This window comes from Anastrepha ludens, chromosome 2 (genome assembly GCF_028408465.1).
Source record: "Anastrepha ludens isolate Willacy chromosome 2, idAnaLude1.1, whole genome shotgun sequence".
NCBI classification, from domain to species: domain Eukaryota; kingdom Metazoa; phylum Arthropoda; class Insecta; order Diptera; family Tephritidae; genus Anastrepha; species Anastrepha ludens.
In genome coordinates this window covers 5,604,833-5,626,213 of record NC_071498.1, presented here as the reverse complement: position 1 = coordinate 5,626,213, position 21,381 = coordinate 5,604,833, and the positions used below count along the sequence as shown (strand labels likewise).

At 35.2% G+C, this 21,381-nt stretch overlaps 1 protein-coding gene across 4 annotated transcripts in view; it reads right to left on the bottom strand.

The window, feature by feature from the left end:
* LOC128862553 (uncharacterized) overlaps window positions 1-21,381 on the bottom strand; it is a 104,131-nt gene that overhangs the window by 43,710 nt on the left and 39,040 nt on the right. The window contains exon 2 of one of the 4 annotated variants that reach the window (XM_054101255.1): window positions 19,975-20,011. The exons of the other annotated variants lie outside the window; for them this stretch is intronic. Within the exon in view, the coding sequence (XP_053957230.1) occupies window positions 19,975-20,011 (37 nt within the window). The remainder of the gene's footprint in view (window positions 1-19,974; window positions 20,012-21,381) is intronic. 4 annotated transcript variants of the gene reach the window in all.

The following is a 21,381-nucleotide window of genomic DNA, read 5'->3' as shown; positions in this document are numbered from 1 at the left end:
TCGCCGTTGCCAACGTGCAAAGGTCAAAAAATCTTGGGCAGAATCATTCTCTCAAGCACTCCAAGCGTCGCTTCATCGGATGCGCCATATGTTAGGGCGGATGATGAGAGCCTTGTAGAGTTAGTCAGTTTCGTTCGTCGAGAGAGGACTTTACTGCTTAGTTGCCTACTTAGTCCAAAGTAGCACTTGTTGGCAAGAAAGATTTTACGTTAGATTTCCAGGCTGACATTGTTATCTTCATTCGAGAGAAATTTCTTACCGGCGGGCATTTTTTAGGTCTGCGAACAGCCAGTCGCTGGGAGCCAAATCAAGAATATTGAAGCTCTCTAAACAGAAAGTCTAACGAAAGAATGAACTGCTGACTACATATTTTCACAACGATATATGTCAATGCTGCAGAAATGAGGAAGTGCTAAGATCTAATAGTACTGAGTATCCGGATGATCCGTTCATCAAAGAATGTTGTATAGATTTTTTGGCAACCAATCATATTTTTCGAGGAGATGGACAGTTTTGGCAGAGGTTTGAGCAAGAACCTACTTGTGTAAGTGGTTCTAGGGAAATCTTCTCTTGGGCCTCACTAAATGAGCTTTTGATAAAAGAGCACACAACTGAACTTAATGTAACGCATTTTGCGTAACTTATAATCTCGAAATAATAATTTTAACAAATTTCCGGGCATTACGTGGTGCCCCAGCTTTATATCACTGAATTTAGAAAAATTAAAAAAAAGCACCTGTCTAAATACTACACAGTAGCGTGAAAAATATTTTAGACACCTAAACTTTATTTATTAGTGGTTATATAAAAAACGCGATTAGATAAAACTCATCTTTAATGTGGTTTTTCTCCCCCAATAATTTTGGGAATAGAATAATTTTCTTTGGGCCAATGTCTGTGCAAATATAGAGATTATCTGGTTCACTGACTCTGAAGCATGCGATATATTCACATGAAAATCAAGAGATGGCCCCATCAAAGCTGCACCGCTCTACAAGATGTCTGGTTGCTTGATGATGATTGTAAATTTCAATCGAATTGGTAATCAGAATTTCTGCACCTATGACTTAATGCTTACATTTTTTTCTTTGACATTGTTTATAATTTTGTTTTACTGCAAACCATGTGCCGTTGAGCTTAATTTAGAAGTTTTGGGTAAATTAAACTTCAAGAAAAAAAAACGTTTTATTAAAAAAGTGGCAACTCTACTCAACATTTTTCCCAATTAATAATATTTCCAATAAACTCTTTTGTTATACATAAATGCATTCAAATATGTGTTTTATTTATTTAATTTTTTGAATAGGTGGCAGCCCTATTGGAAACACAATACATTAAAGATTTTTTTAACTTTATTTAAATTAAACTTTTCGTTTAAATTTATATTGATTAAACTGAAAATAATTAATAAATTGCTTTAGTAAAAACATGGTAACCCTACAAAACTGTTTCACAAATTAAAACATTCCCAATCAGCTTTCGCTCTATGCTAAATTTTCCAAATTGAACTATTTTTAAACAGCGTCATTGAAACTCATATATTGTTTGTATAAATTTTTATGTAGGTGGCAGCCCTAATTAAATATATGCTTAGCTTAAAAGTCTTCCCGTTTAAAGTAAATTTTGTAATTTGTGCAGATCAAATAAAAAATTATTTAGAAATAATTATAAAAAATATTAAGAAGGTGGCAACTCTAGTTAAAATGGGGCTCAAATGAAACAGTTGCTACATAACTTTCGATGTATGCTTGCATTGCAATAAATTATTTATTTAATATTAACAAATAAATTAGCTGGTGTTTGTAGACATTTAAGAATTTCTACTAAATCATCTGGTCGAAATTTACAAAATTCAAAATCAATTATGTACTTACTTAGTAAATTTTTAGATAGGTGGCAACCGTGTTCAAAAAATACGTTAAAATAACAAAATTCAAAATCAACTATTTACTTACTTACTCACTTCATTTTGAGATAGATGACAACCCTTTTTAAAAAATGTGTGCAAATTAAGGCTTTCACAAATAGCTTTATTATAAAGGGTTTTCCAATGAGAGGTGTTATTTTGATATTCAAAGAAAAATGCTATTTTTTAATATAAATGATCGGATGTTTATTTCATTATAAAGAGGAAGGTACGCCGTTAATAGTGGAAAATAACATCAGGCAAATGACGTATATTGTATTCCGCCTTATGCCGTATTACTTCTACCTCATTTTAATCAGTGGCAACCCCATACCTGAATTTGATACACCGTGAAAAATTATAAGACCAAGATGACTGTGAGGATATCTACTAAAAATAATAGAAAAATGTCCCCATATCATTTCGTTGAATGTATGTTTAAAACGGTATCTCATAACGGAAATTATTCCGGATGCATTGTTGGTATTTTGTTCTGCTCAAAACGAAAAAATTATAAGACCAAATATTGCATTTGCTTTTTATTTAAAAGTGTACAATTGATAACTTACAAGTTAAAATTATTATATTGTATCATTACTGCGATCATAAAGCGCTCAATATCCCATTCCTATATTTTTTGTGTGGTTGTTTTGGTTTAGAAATAAAAATATGCCGCGTGAAAAAACTTTGTCTGATTTTGAGCTGGGATACATGTTAATATGGAGAACGGGGTCTTAAAAACTGTGGTTTCGCATTACTTCCATTTGAAAGAAAAGTACGTATGCTCCAAGTGGTAGAAAACCAAAACTTAGCGCTACTGATATTTGGGAAATCGAACATTTAACTATAAGTAAATAAAATAGCCCTGCTGAAATGGAGCACACTCTTAATTTGAAAGTCACTAACCCGTGAGCAACAAGTTTCGCAAGCGGATTCTAGTCTTATGTAAAACGAATACCTGAACCTCAGTTAACCACACGTCACAAACCGCAAATCAGGCACCGTCTGACAATACTATTCGCCGTTTGATGTCGAATTTTTTTGAGCACGGGACAGTTGGAGATCGTTAACATACCGTTCATCAACAACCAAGACGTTCCATTGAACTTGTTGAAGCAGTGAGGGAAAGCGTTGCCCAGGAGCCAACAATGTCATATCGTCGTCGCGCTCAGCATTTAGGCGTCAGTGGAACCAGAATACGGCGCATTTTAAAGGATGGTTTAAATTTGTTTCCGTATAAAGTGCAATTGACACAAAGAATATTGCCGACAGACCAATACGTCGCTTGCAATACGGCCAAACAGTCGATCGAATGGTTGACACTGAACCCAATTTTTGGAAGCAAATTTTAATGACTGACGAGGCACATTTTAACCTCTCTGGCAGCGTGAATAACCTCTCTGCCGCATTTGGGAACTGAGAATCCACACGAGATTCATGAAACTCCATTGCATGACCGGAAAGTAACTGTTTGGTCCGGCATTTGTGCCAACACCATCATTGAGTCATATTTTTACCGAGAAAACGAAACGGTCGATGGAAACCGATATCGATGGATGTTGACTCGTTATTTCTGCCCGCAAATGCGTGAGAAAGGTTTAGAAGGTTACTGGTTTCAACAAATCGGTGCGCCATGCCACACTGCGAATGCAACAATTGAATTTCTGCAACGAAAATTCCCGGCACGTTTAGTGTCAAAAACAGGCGACATCGACTAGTCCCCCAGATCACCTGACTTTTTTAGTTCAACCAAGAAGAATCTTTGTAGAATTTGGAGTTCAAGAAAGTTCTTTATCACATGAAGACGTATAACTTCATAAAGGGCAACTAAAGAGTTTTTGGCAGGGAAAAAAATATAATTTTTAGAAAAATACGTTAAAATAACAAAATTCAAAATCAACTATTTACTTACTTACTCACTTCATTTTGAGATAGATGACAACCCTTTTTAAAAAATGTGTGCAAATTAAGGCTTTCACAAATAGCTTTATTATAAAGGGTTTTCCAATGAGAGGTGTTATTTTGATATTCAAAGAAAAATGCTATTTTTTAATATAAATGATCGGATGTTTATTTCATTATAAAGAGGAAGGTACGCCGTTAATAGTGGAAAATAACATCAGGCAAATGACGTATATTGTATTCCGCCTTATGCCGTATTACTTCTACCTCATTTTAATCAGTGGCAACCCCATACCTGAATTTGATACACCGTGAAAAATTATAAGACCAAGATGACTGTGAGGATATCTACTAAAAATAATAGAAAAATGTCCCCATATCATTTCGTTGAATGTATGTTTAAAACGGTATCTCATAACGGAAATTATTCCGGATGCATTGTTGGTATTTTGTTCTGCTCAAAACGAAAAAATTATAAGACCAAATATTGCATTTGCTTTTTATTTAAAAGTGTACAATTGATAACTTACAAGTTAAAATTATTATATTGTATCATTACTGCGATCATAAAGCGCTCAATATCCCATTCCTATATTTTTTGTGTGGTTGTTTTGGTTTAGAAATAAAAATATGCCGCGTGAAAAAACTTTGTCTGATTTTGAGCTGGGATACATGTTAATATGGAGAACGGGGTCTTAAAAACTGTGGTTTCGCATTACTTCCATTTGAAAGAAAAGTACGTATGCTCCAAGTGGTAGAAAACCAAAACTTAGCGCTACTGATATTTGGGAAATCGAACATTTAACTATAAGTAAATAAAATAGCCCTGCTGAAATGGAGCACACTCTTAATTTGAAAGTCACTAACCCGTGAGCAACAAGTTTCGCAAGCGGATTCTAGTCTTATGTAAAACGAATACCTGAACCTCAGTTAACCACACGTCACAAACCGCAAATCAGGCACCGTCTGACAATACTATTCGCCGTTTGATGTCGAATTTTTTTGAGCACGGGACAGTTGGAGATCGTTAACATACCGTTCATCAACAACCAAGACGTTCCATTGAACTTGTTGAAGCAGTGAGGGAAAGCGTTGCCCAGGAGCCAACAATGTCATATCGTCGTCGCGCTCAGCATTTAGGCGTCAGTGGAACCAGAATACGGCGCATTTTAAAGGATGGTTTAAATTTGTTTCCGTATAAAGTGCAATTGACACAAAGAATATTGCCGACAGACCAATACGTCGCTTGCAATACGGCCAAACAGTCGATCGAATGGTTGACACTGAACCCAATTTTTGGAAGCAAATTTTAATGACTGACGAGGCACATTTTAACCTCTCTGGCAGCGTGAATAACCTCTCTGCCGCATTTGGGAACTGAGAATCCACACGAGATTCATGAAACTCCATTGCATGACCGGAAAGTAACTGTTTGGTCCGGCATTTGTGCCAACACCATCATTGAGTCATATTTTTACCGAGAAAACGAAACGGTCGATGGAAACCGATATCGATGGATGTTGACTCGTTATTTCTGCCCGCAAATGCGTGAGAAAGGTTTAGAAGGTTACTGGTTTCAACAAATCGGTGCGCCATGCCACACTGCGAATGCAACAATTGAATTTCTGCAACGAAAATTCCCGGCACGTTTAGTGTCAAAAACAGGCGACATCGACTAGTCCCCCAGATCACCTGACTTTTTTAGTTCAACCAAGAAGAATCTTTGTAGAATTTGGAGTTCAAGAAAGTTCTTTATCACATGAAGACGTATAACTTCATAAAGGGCAACTAAAGAGTTTTTGGCAGGGAAAAAAATATAATTTTTAGAATGGCCTGCCTGCAGCCTTCATCCTAATACAACCAAATATGTAACGTGGATGGCAATGCTTTCTCAATCGGTTTTCAAAAATTGAAGACAATTTGATAGCGCTAAAGTCCTTAGAAGTGCGATTAATGCGGATGGACAAAAATTTATCAAAATATTATAAAAAAATACAAAAATAATCATAAAAATATGAATTATAATCAAAGAGGGATATTTCCCTAAAAAAAATTGTATTGTATTCAAAATCAACACCGGCCCTCGAAACTTAACCCCCCTTTATAATAGCACTGGTCTTATCCTTTTTTCGTTCTATAGATTTTACTCTTCTTAATAATTCATTTAAGTTGCGTGAAATTTGTACTTACTTTTGAATATTTTTAAAACATTCATCATAAAAAGTTTAAATATTAAAAACATAAATTGTTAGCCCTAAACTGATAATAAAAATATAAGAAATTTATTTGATATTACAACTTTTTCGTGAGGTGTAGCAGTCTTAATTTTATTAGTTTGGTATCAGTAATCAAAAAATGGTTTGTCCAATTTACTTTCTATTCACTCCACTATACTTCTTATAAAAAAAGTTAAGTCGCTAAATTTATATATTTTTTTATTGTAATTTAATCGCCTTACCGACTTACCTATTTGTATAGAATATTTATAATTCCAGCAAAATTTTTCTAAAAAAATTATTTCATACTAGAATATGTAACCATTATTGATTTCATAGTATTAAATTTATACAAAATATGTCCAGACTTAAAATCCATAGTGGTGAAAAAATCCCCTTAAGCCTTGGAAAACACTTGACTCATATTATATAATACATTTACTTTTGCGCAAATACAGTTATTACTCATGAAAAACGGTTTGACTTCATTATAAGCATGTATGTATGTATGTGTATAAGTTTAATATGGTATCTACGCAACATCCCTCTAATCAATCCTACTATCGCTGATCAGCTGAAGTAGTTCATCTTCTATCTTTTTTCAACATGCCGTTGATCTATGAAATGTCATTTGTGTGCCTCTGCGTCAGTGCTTTACCAGTTAATGCACTCTGAAAGAATACTCCAAGAAGCATCAGAAAGCATTGAGGTATCAAAGTAGATCTCCCGCGTCTGCAAACCCTTTGGGAAATTCAATCTAATGCAGCTCTTGTGATGGCGTCCAGGGGTTTACGAATTGTATTTGCGACGTCCTACTTCGAGGAGGATGGGAACTTGTTTAGTGCTTACCCATTGCTCAGTGTTACTTATGGTTTTAGGCTAGAATATCCGCTTAATTTTGCGCAGAAAACGTTTCAAAAAGCTTTGTAACGTTTTTCGTACGTGTTCAGGTTCCACGTCCCACAACCATATAGCACCATCGATTTTACTTTGGCGTCGAAAATCCGCAAGTTCGTACATTTGGATATATGCGCCGATCTCCAGATTTTATCCAGCAAACCAAAGGCAGAACGTCATTCTGATATGCGATTGCGAATATCTACAGCTGATCCGCTTTGTAATAATGCTGCCGAGATAGCAGAACTCATTTACTACTTTTAAGGGATGCGGGCGATCTAAATAGCTTGCGTTTTGATGATGTTAATGAACATAAATTTTGACAGTTTACAGTTAACTATACGGCCTCAAAATCAAAATCAAAATCCACTCCTGTAGAAAGAGTAAATAAATTGAGATACCTTGGAGGTGTGCTCATGGGATGAATCACCAAAAAAAGATCTCGCATTGAATTGGTAAGGTCCACATTTATTAAATATGGCAAAGCCCTAAATTGTCGCGATTTCAATCAGCAACTAAAAATACGCTTCATAAAATGGTATGTATGGTCATTTCAGCTATATGCCATGGATATATGGTCCATAAAATTGTCACACATGAACAGACTTGAGGTATTTGAAATGTGGCTTCTCGGGAGATTACTCAAAATGCCTTGGGTCAAACACGTTTCTAATGAAAAAGTGCTGCGAAGAGTTCACGGTGACAGACAACTACTCAGGTGTGTCAAACGTAGAAAAACATCGCATCTGGGTCATATTCTGCCAAATATAAACTGCTAGAACTCATATTGCAGGGCAAGCTCGAAAGCAGTTTTCTTGGTTGAGGAACAGTGGACCGGTATACAAAATATGAGTAAGCTCTTGGAAGTAGCTAGACACCGCGAATTATTTTCCAATATAGTTCAAAATTAGCATAAAAAAAGAAAGTTTTAATATTATATTATTTGTAAATTTTCTAATCACTTACAAATAGCAAATAAAGAAGAAGAACTCTTATTACGTGCATGCCCAACACTTGAGCCATTCTTTTTCAATGGAAAACTATTTGATTTGCCCACACCTCAGTTTAATAATTTTAATTATTTTGCAACTAGTACAATTCTAACCACTCGCGAACTAGTATGACTTCCTCCATTAAATATCAGTACATAAACTGCAATGTTTGATGAGTAGTTCGGTTTTTCACTGCAGGGATTTTATGCTATACCTACCTATATATGTAAGCTTGTACTTGTACGTATGTGATCGTAAATACAAAGTAGGCTGTTCATTAAAATACACACCCACTCCGCCAATGCTTGACCCCATTTTAAGTATAACGAATTCACACTAGTAATACAATTTTTCACATATTTAAAATACCAGCTTTTTGCAACTTTTACTTTGAACGGCAGATTTTATGGACTTTTGTAATCGCATTAAAATTCAATTATGCATCGAGGGGAGAGATAATTGCGCAATATGCGTTATTGACTGCTGTGGGGCTAAGTACAATTAGAAAAAAAGGTAAAAAACAATGGTTATGTATGCGAAAAAAACCTGTATTAAAAATACAAAAAGTACATTTATCTGAGGTTATGTTCACATGCATACAAGGTGGCGCAAAATTAATTATTCAGTTTTATTTTAGAATAACTTTTATAAAAAAAGTTGTTCAGAGTGACGGAAATCTTTGTTTCGACCTTTGCGCACTCCATTGGGTACATATACATGCAAGGTGGCCCAAAATGAATCATCCATTTATTGTTTTGAATAACTTTTTTATTAAATGAAAAAAAAAAACTTTGAGATTTTGAGACTCATTTTTTGATTTATTATTTTTATGCGCTCCATTGTTTGCCTGTGCAGCAGAGTGTCAAATATAAATGACGTAATAATTAAAAATCTTCCTATAGGGTGATTAATTTTCCAACACCTTGTACAAGCGCACCAAAAAAACGGCTCAAATTGACTTTAAATTAAAAAGCGACAAATTGCAACTTAAAAAAGCAGTATTATATAACTGTTTTTATTTTCTCCAAATATGCAGTTAAATGAAAAATATATTCGATTTCAAATTGCATCGATGCGCTATGTTAATATAGAAAAACACTTACACCTACGCTGGATTACGCTGGTGGCTTTATGTGGGAATAGGAAATTAGAAAAAGTACTTATTCGCACAAAAAATTGGGATGCAAGCACATTTTGTAACGAATGCTTGGTATTGTTTTTTATACATAGAAAATACAAAACATCGTTTCGAAGAAAATTACTACAAACCAGCGAAAATTTTGAGCAACTTTAAAGTTGCTCTTTGTTATATTAAAATCTAATGGACTATAAAATTGATAACCAATTTTTTTTTGTCTGAATAAAATTTTGAAATTTTGAAAATTTTCCTAAATTCTTATAAATATCGTACAAAGTTTTAAATATAAATCATTAAAGTTTTTATTATAGAATGAGCTATATATTGCCGATGACTTGGTCCTAATGGTCTCAGGACCCTTCCCATCAGTAATGGCTGAAATTTTGGAAGGTGCACTGGCTACACTCAGTAGATGGGCTGCCAGTTGCGTCTCAGAGTCAACTCTGACTAAACGGAGTTGAGGCTATTCACCAGAAAATAGAAGCTTCCATCTTCTAGACTTCCAAGACTAAACAACCAGTGTCTTACTCTCTCATCGGAAGTCAAGTATCTTGGTGTAATATTTGACACCAAGCTCCACTGGAAGCTGCACATAGAAAATCGACATAGGAAGGCCACTATAGGCTTCTGCGCCTGTAAATCTATGTTCGGCAAAAAATGAGGTCTCAGGCCACGTGTCGTACTTTGGATGTACAACTTAGTTGTTCTGCCAATTTTGACATACGGTTGCCTAGTTTGGTGGGTAGCTCTTCAGAAGGGCTACAACACCACTAAACTAGAGAGAGTGCAGAGAACTGCAGGTGTGGGCATCACTGATTCTTGTAGAACATGTCCCGCTGCTGCGCTCAAGGTTATTCTGCACTTACTTCCTGTGGATCTGCAGGTTAAGTCCATTGCTGCTCAAGGTGCTATTAAGTTGAAGGAGATTGGCCTTTGGAGACAACTTCCTGTAGGACATAGTAGCATCTTGAAGCATCTTCTATGTTCATCGCACTGAACTCTCCATCCACAAACTGTGTTTTACGGGGTGTGCTACGACTATCTTTCCGAGCATGCAAGATTGGAAAGAGGCGAGAGTCGGCACCGATATAGGTACCTCTGTTTTCACTGACGGATCCAAGATGGAATCTGGAGTGGGAACGGAGGTTTACTCTAAATCAGCCCGTATTTCGGTCTCCTTTAAACTTCCGGAAACAAGCAGCGTTTTTCAAGCAGAGGTTTTCACGATCCTGCAGGCATGGAAAATGCTTTGGGATCGCCGTTGGGAGGGAGACATTAATATTTTTTCAGATAGTCAAGCTGCGATCAAGGCCCTGTCGTCGCCGTATTGCAGATCTCTTCTGGTGTACTCCTGTAAGGAGGAACTCAAACATCTCGATCGAGCGGGAAACATCTCCCTTATCTGGGTTCCTGGGCAAAGGAATATAGGGGGAAATGAAATTGGCGACGAGCTTGCCAGGAAGGGGTCGACAGAACCGGTTTCAGCTGTCCCCCTCGCAGACATCAGTGTCCCTTTGTCCGTTGTTAAAGGGAAACTGCACAATTTCTTTCTAAAAAAAGCGCAAGACAGATGGAGGCCTATCTCATTGTGTGCTATTTCGAAAACATTATGACCTCAATACGATAGAAACAGAACACTTAAGGTGATGGGAATCCCCTGCGATTCAATTTCCAAACTCATTGGGGTGATCACTGGTCACTGGATGATCGGCACTCATACCAAGAAGCTTGGAATTCCGTAAAACCCCTATTGCAGGAGCTGTGGGGATCCTGCAGAAAAAGAGACTGTGGAACACTTTCTCTGCAAATGTCCGGCTCTGGCGGCTAGGCGCTTGAGATTCCTTAGACTTTTGACCTTTGGGGATGACTTGATGAAATTCTCCAGCCTAGATCCCTTTTCTCTCCTCCACTACATCAAAAGCACTGGATGGCTGTAGACGGTTTTTCTCTTCCCTAAATCTTTTCATAGGTAGTGGTCCACATTATGATACCAAAACGGCACGTACGTGCTACTTGAAGTGTACCTGGGGTACTCTTGCCTACCTACCTACCTGAGCTATTGTATATATTAAAAAAAATTCTTCAAATTTAAAAATAAATAATCAAAACTTGTGTTAAAACTTGAATTAATGTGGTTTTTTTTATAGAATCTGCGATATTTTTGTACAAAAAATATTTGGAACTAAGAACTAAATAAGTCAAAACTTGCCAACAAGCGATACTTTAATAATAAATTCCGGGGTGTAGTAGTATCTTACTACTAAATCTAATTTTCGGAATTTCTTTCGGACACATTCCTATTATTGCATTAACTCGAATGCACTCCTTTTTTTTTTTGTTTTTGATTTGGCTAAACTCTTATCTTTTGCACGAATTGCAATTTGGTGAAATAGAAAATTGCAAGTCGTGCTCTTTTTTAGCGCCCTAGTAGTTCCGCGAAGCAGTATTCTGGCTCGAATTTTATTTATTTTTTTTATTAATGGCATCCGTTCCTGTTTCAATAACTTGAATTCTCTACTCTATTCAGATTATTTGCGGTAGTTTTGTAATATTACTTGTGAGGCCAGTATTCATCTCTTGCAACGAAACTTAATTAATCTTGCCAATTTGAATCGCACGAATAAAGTATTGTTTAATATCATGAATTGTGGCCACTTGTCTATTTCTAGTTCTATCGAGGCTCGGCAATCGTGCTATATAATCAATTTATTTATGCTTTAATCATCAACTTATTTCATTAAACGATTTTTTTGATCTTGGAGTTGTGTTCGTTCATTTCACGTTCCAGAATCATATAAATATTTACAGTAATCAAGCATTTTTGTGCCGCTATTCGAAGGATTTCAAAGGTCCGTATACCGGGAAGCGTATCTCCGATAGTTTGTAAAATACACCGGTTATATCATTGACTAAATATATCGAAATATGAATGAAATGGAATGTTCCGGGATTCTCAAATGTACGAGGCAAATATGCAATCCATTTTAAGCCCACTTCGCAAAAATAACTTTAGCAGAATCTTTTGCTCAAATACTCCAAAGAAGATAGCCGCATCAGATGTTGTTGTTACTATTGTAACATCGTAAACTTTTTCTATAAATATTTAGGAAATTCTGCTGACTTAACTGTCCTCAGGCTGATATAAATCCGCCTCGTTCCGGTATCGTAGAACCGACCAGCGTGCAAAGCATCAGATTTTATTATTTCCATACTTCTACGTCATAAAATATGACAAAATTCATGGAGATAATTTAAAGTATGGGCTTTGTTTGCCAAGAAAACTTTACTGCGCCATTTTCTTATTCCAATATAGGTATTGTAGAGTAAAAAGTTCTGCATTTTTAATTGTAGATTTCAGTAGAAGAAGTCCTCTACTACATTAAAAAATAAATTATCTATATAACGTTGGGGCCCCTATAAAACCCCCTTAGTCGAAAGGGCTGGTGCATTACTAACATTCGGTAGTATTCAGCTTGGAATCCCAATATGGACACATGGACGTGAAATATGAAATGATAGAAATTTCTTGTTCTATGGCAACCCCCCGAGTGTACTGCTATCATGAAGATGCTCTCATAGGATCTTAATTAAAAAATTTGCCGTTCGGAGGTGGCATAAAACTGTAAGCCTCCCATTTTTAAACTTTAACTTGGAACGGGCATAGTGATGAACTTCCTTCCGGTGAATAACTCAGAGGTTGTGGATTTATATATTTGTTACGCAAGCCACCGAAGGTAAGTTGCGTTAAAGAGTTCGCCGTTCCCTTCTCCAGAAAAAAATCAAGCCAAAAGGCTCTGCAGATAATTATACACTAAGATATGAATATATAAAATTTTTGCAAAGTCTTCTTCAAAGATGAAAGCACACGAAGCTATGCTAAATTTTTAAATTAAGCTGAAATTTCAGTTTCAATATTGAAAGTCCGATTAGCATTTAAAATAGCAAAATATCAATGGGTCAGGTTTTTGTCATGACACTCAGCTGACGGTGATAAAACTTGTAAGCAACAACCACAAGTATTTTCTATTCAAATCTGATCAGCCTACCTCTGCATTACTGACCAAAATACGCACTATAAATGCTTGAAATCTGGGTTGTGCATTTAAATTTTTTTTACGTAAATATGCATGTTCGAAAAGAAAGAATGAAGCCAGTACAAATAAGGCAATTAAGCTCAAAACGCAATCACCTGCTAAGCAATTAACTTAAAATATTCAATAAGAAAACTTGAGTATTTTGCAATTAGAAATTCAGAAAAATTTTGAGCAAATAGACTTACCTGCGAAAAGAATACTATTGCAGTAAAATTTATTTGCTAGAGATTGACCGAATTTCAGCTGCGGCCGCAAAAGTTCGGTTCATTCTTTGTAGTGACCGAATTTTTTAGTTTTATATTTTTTATTTATGTTCAAAAATTGTTGAAACTTTTAGTTTTTCTAGCATTCTCGAATACTCACAGTAAAGGCAACATTATCTATTAAAAAAGCGGCTTCAAAGTACCTATTTGCTCCGAAAACTGGTGTGACTAGCGAGCAGTTTTTCGGATTCCAGGTCAGTTCTGCCACCTACTCAGGATATCAGCTGCCATCTGCGCGGCATAACTGCTTATAAGTTATTGTGTTTGCTTTACAAAACCTAATTATTCATTTAAAATAATTACACTGCGCATCAAAGTTTTTTCACCAGCAAGGGGTTAGTAGGCAACGTCAGATTTTGGTATATGAAACTTGCACCCAACAACAAATACCTATTTGTTATCATATCTACCAAAAGCACAATTTCGGTATTTTTCGGCATTGATGTGAATGAACTGATTATAGTAGCAAAAGTAGGAGCAAGTCTTACCTTAAAGCTGTAAAACTATTGTACATACACTGATTGGTATGAAATAAGTCGGTCACAATGACTAAAAAGTTCAAATCAAATGTTCTTGAAAATTTATACACACTATGTATGCTCATTTCTAACCTAAAATGCATTATTTGGCCATTTCGAATCAAAATTCTAAAGAGATGGAACATTTTTTAACCCACATGCTAATCTCTCACCAGTGATATTCTTAAAATAGTGATATTCTTGCATAGTCTTCGAAATGTTTTACGCAAATTTTCTAAAAATTAATCGAAACAGGTCTCAACTTTCTTTTCTTATTTCTGAATATTTTATAATGAGAATTGGGAATAATTTGAAAAACTTCCCTTTTTAATCAAAAAGCTGATGTTTTTTTACATCCTTACATATCTTTGGTATGCTTAGCAATTTTCCCCTCGTTTCGATTGCAGTCAAACATTAGCAAAAATTGTCCGACATTCGGTTCGCTTCGCATTCGGCCTGAAAAAGTGATGTTCTGTCGCTTCCCAATAACTAACGTTTTTGTACCATAAAATCACTCATACGCCCGGGTGTGACTGATACGCGCCGAAAGAATTCTAAATAATCGATTGCATATTATTTCGGCAATAACAGCAAATCAGCAACAATGAAAGCGAGTGTATCCATCAACATTTTAGCAACAAATCCCCCTGCCATTCGCCATGAATGACCGCATTTCTAAAACTGCAGTTATAATTGTACCCGAAACCATTACCATAATTGTTCACTTGTCCTCCAAATAGCGCAAATTTGGCAATTGTTAAATTTTTACAGGGAAATTGCCAAATAATCATAAACATCCATTTTTCCACACGTTGCACTCATGTAAATGATAGCAATACATACAGAGATATATACATACAAGCTTATATATATGCGCTTACTTTTTTTGTTAATTTCCAACCGTTTAAATTTTTGACGTGCCGGTGACAGAAGTGATAAATTACCACAGGAAATGTTGCCAAATCCAACAGCATTAAAGAGCTAAATATTTTTTTATACAAGGTATTTATATTTACAGTTACAACTGTTTATTCGCATTTATATCTGTGTGTGTGTGTGTGTAATTCAATTATTATTTGCTCAATTGCCATGTCTTCTTTTTATTTATTCTGGCCACTTTCTGAGGGATTTTAAGTAATAATAGCCGCTAGTAAAAGCGTCACAAAGGAGATTATAAGCTATTTACGCTTGAATTGTGGCATTAATACTCGGCACGCTCACTCATCAATGTGGAAATAAATCTCCTGCAAGCTGTCAGTTCTTGGCTAATGGAAATATATAATTTGTTGTTTTGTAAATACATTTTTATTTTTCTTTATAATTCTTCTTTATGGATGCAACTTTTGCGAAGGCATGCTGCCATCATTACACACATTCATGCAGCAGAATGGCCACTTAAAAATTATTTTTTACAATACAAAATTCATGGAACTAACGAACTGTGCGTTATTCATTTTCAATTGTTTGCCTTTAGGCGCTGCTACTCGTGTGCTGACTTTTTATCACACACATTTAGCTTCAGTTTATAAAAATAGCCTGAAAGCTTTAAAAGCGCCATCGTACAAATTTACACATCAGGAGACTCTGATCTTGCTATGCTTTTCAGGCAAGGAGCTTTTAGAGTAAAGTTTAATCCGCGAGAAACTTTTTAAAAATTCGAATACAAAGCTCTTGAAACAGCTTTTAGAGCTTTATAATAGCAATGCGCACGCCGCATTTTGTATGATCCTTATATATATATTTCTTTATTTTAACTTTTTCACTTTTTTTGACGAATTTTAGGATATTTTATTCATAAGTGATTGAATACAACTTTAAGAGTAGCTCTACTGCTCGAATTTTTGAAAATTTTCCATAACTGATAAAACAATATAAAGCAGCACCATCAACTTTCTCATATTAAATGTAACAAGAGCAAAACTAGAGGTCTATATACCACTTGCGGGGCATTTTGTATTATAGGGAATCTTTATTATTCTGTTCGCCGGTGTATATATACTACATATATGCGTAAGTAAGTAAGTAAGTAAGTTGAGTGGCCTTGAATGGAACTTGCGATTTTTTACAAGAAACAAAACATGGTGCAAATAATTCAGAAGTTGTGGCCATTAGCAGACTATCACCCGGCTCTCAGTGAATTTCAAAGAAACAGCTGATTGGCTGACGTAACCAGGGTCATTGCAGCGGTTTGTATGAGAGCGCAACCAGTATCTCGCTTCAATACTTGGCAGCATTGCCACTCCCTGGGCTGATGAATAGCTAATAGTCGAAATGCCGGACTGCCAGAGGCACGGCACCAAAAATAATTGACAAAAACAGTTCGTTTTTTCGTTAATGAAAAAATATCGCGATTTAAATATTTATAATTATTTGTTTCAAAATAAATCAAATTGAAACGTTATAATTTAAATTAACGTGTGTTTTAAGAATTTTCAAAAACCGAAAAGGATTCTACGTCCTGTGTACCTGGTTAGGTTAGGATAAATGGTTGCCCTTACGAGGGGTTCATTTGGACAAATAATCAAAATTCGTCCGTTATTATGCCCCCTGAGTAGAGGAAAGGAGAATGAAAAGATCCAGACAAGTGGAAAAAATGAAAAAGGGCTTTTGGATTAGAGAAGAAGCTCGGCCAAACACCTAACAGAAGTGTTGACGCCAATTATCGGCTAATTCTGGAACCACTTCTGGCCAAAAACCGTTCCGACGCCATATACTAGGAGGTAAAGGAAAAACTAATATGTAAAGTAATAATGGAAATAGCTCTTCAAACGATGCGAACCTTAGCCCCACAATTATGACAAATCTCACTCTTTTTGGGTATTTTATGTTTTGGGAGCAATAAAAATTCCAGTTAATTTGGTGATCATGGCGGCCACAGAAGCCGAATGGGTTGGTGCGTGAGTACCATGCGGAATCCAGAGAGAACGTGGGTTCGAATCTCGGTAAAACAACAAAATGAAGAAAAAGTTTTTTCTAATAGCGGTCACCTCTCGGCAGGCAATGGCAACCGTCCGAGTGTGTTTCTGCCATGAAAACGCTTCTCATAAAAAAATCTGCCGTTCGAAGTCGGCTTAAAACTGTAGATCCCTCCATTTTTGCAACAACACCAAGACGCACACCACAAATAGGAGGAGGAGTTTACTTTACTTTTTACAAATTACTTTTGAAACACACCTTGTACGCGTGTATGTACTTATGTATTCATTGGTTGCTGTATGCTGTGCATTTTACTTGGAAAAGAATAAAAATTTATCAATTCTCGTTTTATTTACATATTTGGATACTTTTTGAAGTTATATTTAAACACATACTTGAAAATACTTACGTAAATATGCCTACTTTGATATCAATTCAGATATCAAAAGATTTAAAAGCATTTTTAAACATTAAAACAAAGTAAGGGTTTTACTAAGTAAGAAATGTAAGTATATGTATTGTAATATAACGTAAGTATATAGGGAAAAATACTTATGTATACAGTGATTGAAACACTTAATCGTACAATACTCTCTGCCCAACATAAAAACAGAATTTCAGAACTGTAAGCTAATTAATATTTGCATTCAACATTTTTGTGCTGGGAAATAGAAATAAGAAAACCATGAAGTTGTGCTACAAACGAATAATCGTACAAAATTGTATGTCCTTAAAAAATTTCAAAATCTCCCTTATCAATGTCCAGTGGCTAATTCTTTGGCCTTTATTGCAACATTCAAATATCTTGGCATAGATTCTACCAAGCTTTTACGTACATACATACCTATATCTGTTGAAGTATGGTATCATTCAGTTTTCAATGCTACCTTGAGTTGGGTTTTTTTCGAAAAGCTTTATTACTTAGATTTCTGCACAATTTCTCCAAAATATGCTCGATTATAGTGAGATCAGACAATTGTAGTTGAGCCTACGCAGAAACACCTCCATGCTCCACAATAGCTTTTCATTATTCGACTCAAATGCAATATATTGAGCTTTCTGCAGCATAACACTTTCCTGCTATACGAGTATCTGCTTTCATCAGTATTTTTTTTTTGTTTCCTTGCTCACTCACCTCGACAAGACTTTTCTTGCGTTGGTCTCGTTAATCTATTTGATTTTTGACAGGGTAGGTGATTAGCGTGACGCTATCAGTCCTAAGTAGTGGGAATGCCCACCTGTCGGTGCTTAGAAACAACGCCTTCTTACTGCTTGGAGCGTCATCTGTGTGTCACATTTTTCTGGCAGAAGGATCGCACAGATGGTTGAGGACTTCGCTAAAGTGGTGTGTCTGCGCTAAAACCCCGATTGCCCGCTTCCTCTTGCTGGCGCCACTGATGCATTGTGTAACTGTATGCTTTTCTTTGTTTTTGCTTGTTTTAGCAGCCACAATGCAAATAATGCGCTGACTATTGCGCGGGAGTAAGGATGGAAAGGATAAGTTTTTGGGTTTGAAGAATGAGGTTTTTTGTTTTAGAAACAGGGAAAGTAGGTAAATTTGGAAAAGTGCGAGGACCGTGCTTTACGTGGGGTTCGAGCACACAACCTCTGGGATGGCAGGCTAGTGCACTACGCTAGACTACCGAGGCCGTATATAATACCTTAAAATAATACTTGTAGAATAAGTACAAGAAGTAATGATTTAGTTATATTTTACCATATTTTAGAAGTCTATAAATATATATATCCTTAGCTATGCATTCAGTGTCAAATTACATGCAAGCGCACTGTGGAGATAGAAAGAGAAGAGATAGAGAAAATAGATGCAGGATCCAATTTTTAGCCAATTTTAATATTTTTTTCTTAAAATGTTCATAAATGATTTGGAAAGAAATTTTTTAGGCCCGAATTCTTTTTTTAATTATATCAAACATCCTTCAAAAGGGGTATCTTTATGAAAAATTCAGAAACTCTTTAAAAATTAAAAATTTTATGTACTTAAATTCGGTTTGGCACTTTTGTATTATAGTTGTACTCAACGGTAATACATCCCGAAAAGTACGCGAATTTTCAGCCCCCTTAAAAGGTAAAAACGTCCCCTAACTACGCAAAAACTGAAAAAAAATTTTTTTTTTCAATGACAAATCTAGAAAATTCACCGAAAAAGTTTTATATACGTTTTTGAGGTTTCTAAGTATGAATTCGTCATGCACTTATCGTTGCAGGGTCAAATTGAAGACGTTGACGTGAGCTATTCGGCAAAAAAAAAAGAATTTTTGGGAAAACCACTCGAAACGAATAATATCAAACAGCCATCGAACTCACCTGATATGGCTTGATGTAATTTTTTTCTGTTTGGGAAACACGTTTTAACAGCCGAAAGGAAGTAGTGGAAAAATCGAAGAAGGCTCTGACGGCTATGCTGAGAAGTGAGTTCCAGAAATATTTCGAGTGCTGGATCAAACACCGGCATTAATGCATCGCAGTTGATAGGAATTAATTTGAAGGCGATAAAATCACTTTTGAGGAATAAACCTCCATGTGTTTTGAATTTCCTGAATATATTCTGTGAACCTTTTGATCAAGGTGAAATAACTGGTGTCGCATGAATTCCCCGAATTTGTTTATTTTTATTTACCAGTGTACAAACATTCATTATTATATCATTTTTTTAAAGTGATTAAATTTAGTAGACCATAAATATAATTAACAGCATAATGTTTTTGAAAAAAAATGAAGTATATACGATTAAGCGTTTGAGCCACTGTTCGCTGTATATAGGCAATGCTGTCGATTTGTATTCGTGGCATTTCGAATGTTTACAGATTTCACGAGGCAAATATTGCTGAAATTTCCTACACAAAACGTAGAAATGTATGCCTGTATACCTGTGGGCAGGTGCATTACGATTTGTAAGCGTGGGCGATTTGTGTTTACCATTCTTACCATATCTTAGATTTTATTGTATCTACACAGTGGCACGTTCGAGTGTATCCATCTATTTATGTGTGTATGTAACTGCTAAATAAATATTTACAGACATTTGTAAAAAATATAAAAAATTGCAAACATTTATGGCTAAAAATATAAAATAAATATTGTATTAAATAGTATTGTACATTGATAAGTTACCTGCTGCTGAGCTTGTAATGGGCGAGGCGTCTTCGTTCTCGTAGCATATTGTTGCGTTAGGTTCCCCCACAAAAAGTGCGAATAAAAACAAAATGGGAAGAAACCAATGGCAACCAAAAGAAGAAAAAGAAAATTGAAAAGAAACGAGAAAAAAAAACAAAAACAAAAACAGAAACGAAGAACAACAGTACGCAAAAAGGAAACAAATAACCAAACGAACGAACAAACGAACGGTATAAATATCATTTATATAGAATGGACGATTGGAATTGGTTTGAAAGAGATGGGACATAAATAAATAAGAATAGTAAATCCAAATAAATATTAGAATGAGTATGGCAAATGGTGCAGCATTTGGATGAAAGAGAAAGATTTAGAAGAAAAAAATTGAACATAAGCACAAATTTTATAAAATCCTTTCTTTTGTTGTTTTTTTTTTTGTTTTTAGAGAATTGTTTACAAATACTTAAATTGTTTATTTATTTTAAGTTGTGCATGTATGTGTGTGTGTGTGTGTTTTCATTTTGTTGATTTACGCTTGTGAACTTTTAGCATCGACTTTACAATTTATTACTCATTCATTGAGACATGCAGCTTTGCCTTGTGCGTTCGAGGATGCAGCGGTCATCGAATTTTAAAATGGATATTTAGTTTGTATTTGAATTTTCTATTTTTTATTTTTTGGTCATATTCTTGAGTTGTAAAGTATGTAGAATTTTCTACACGACTACAGCAATATGTGTATGTATGAGTGATGCAGTATTTTTTGATAATAGTACGAAAAAGTAATTTTTTTGTAATTAAAATTTTTTCACACGTAATTATAGTTGTAAATTAAAACATATTTTAATTAAAATTAAACTTAAGCTCTAAAACAGATTTCATATTTTAGTCAAAAGTAGGCCTACTAAAACCAACTTTCGTCATAACGAGACGGCTCACAGTCGTCCCTATGAGAAGAACAAATTAATTCGTCGCTAGAGAAAAATGCGAGTCTTTCAATAAATTCACTTTATGCCCTATGCTTTTTCTTTTCATAATACAAGTACTTAGTTGTTACCCCTAAGGCATTTTTAATTCAGCGTAACAAAACCGAAGTTGACAAATCTTTGGTGTAAACAAATTTTCCATATATCTCAAAACGGCAAAGAACTCCAAAAATGGCAAAACAAGTAAAAATTATGGATCTTATAAAATATAAGCGCAATTTAATACTGGAAAATATTTTTGTAGATTATTTTTTCATATGCATGAACATTAGAGCGGGTTGAATTCTTTCTCTATTTTGTTTCGGCAACTGCAGTATTCTACTGGCAATTCTGAACAAAATAACCAGGGACACAAAACTCCCATTAGATTTCTAGCCCACTTATTTTTAATTTTAGCTATTAATCCTCAAAGAACAAG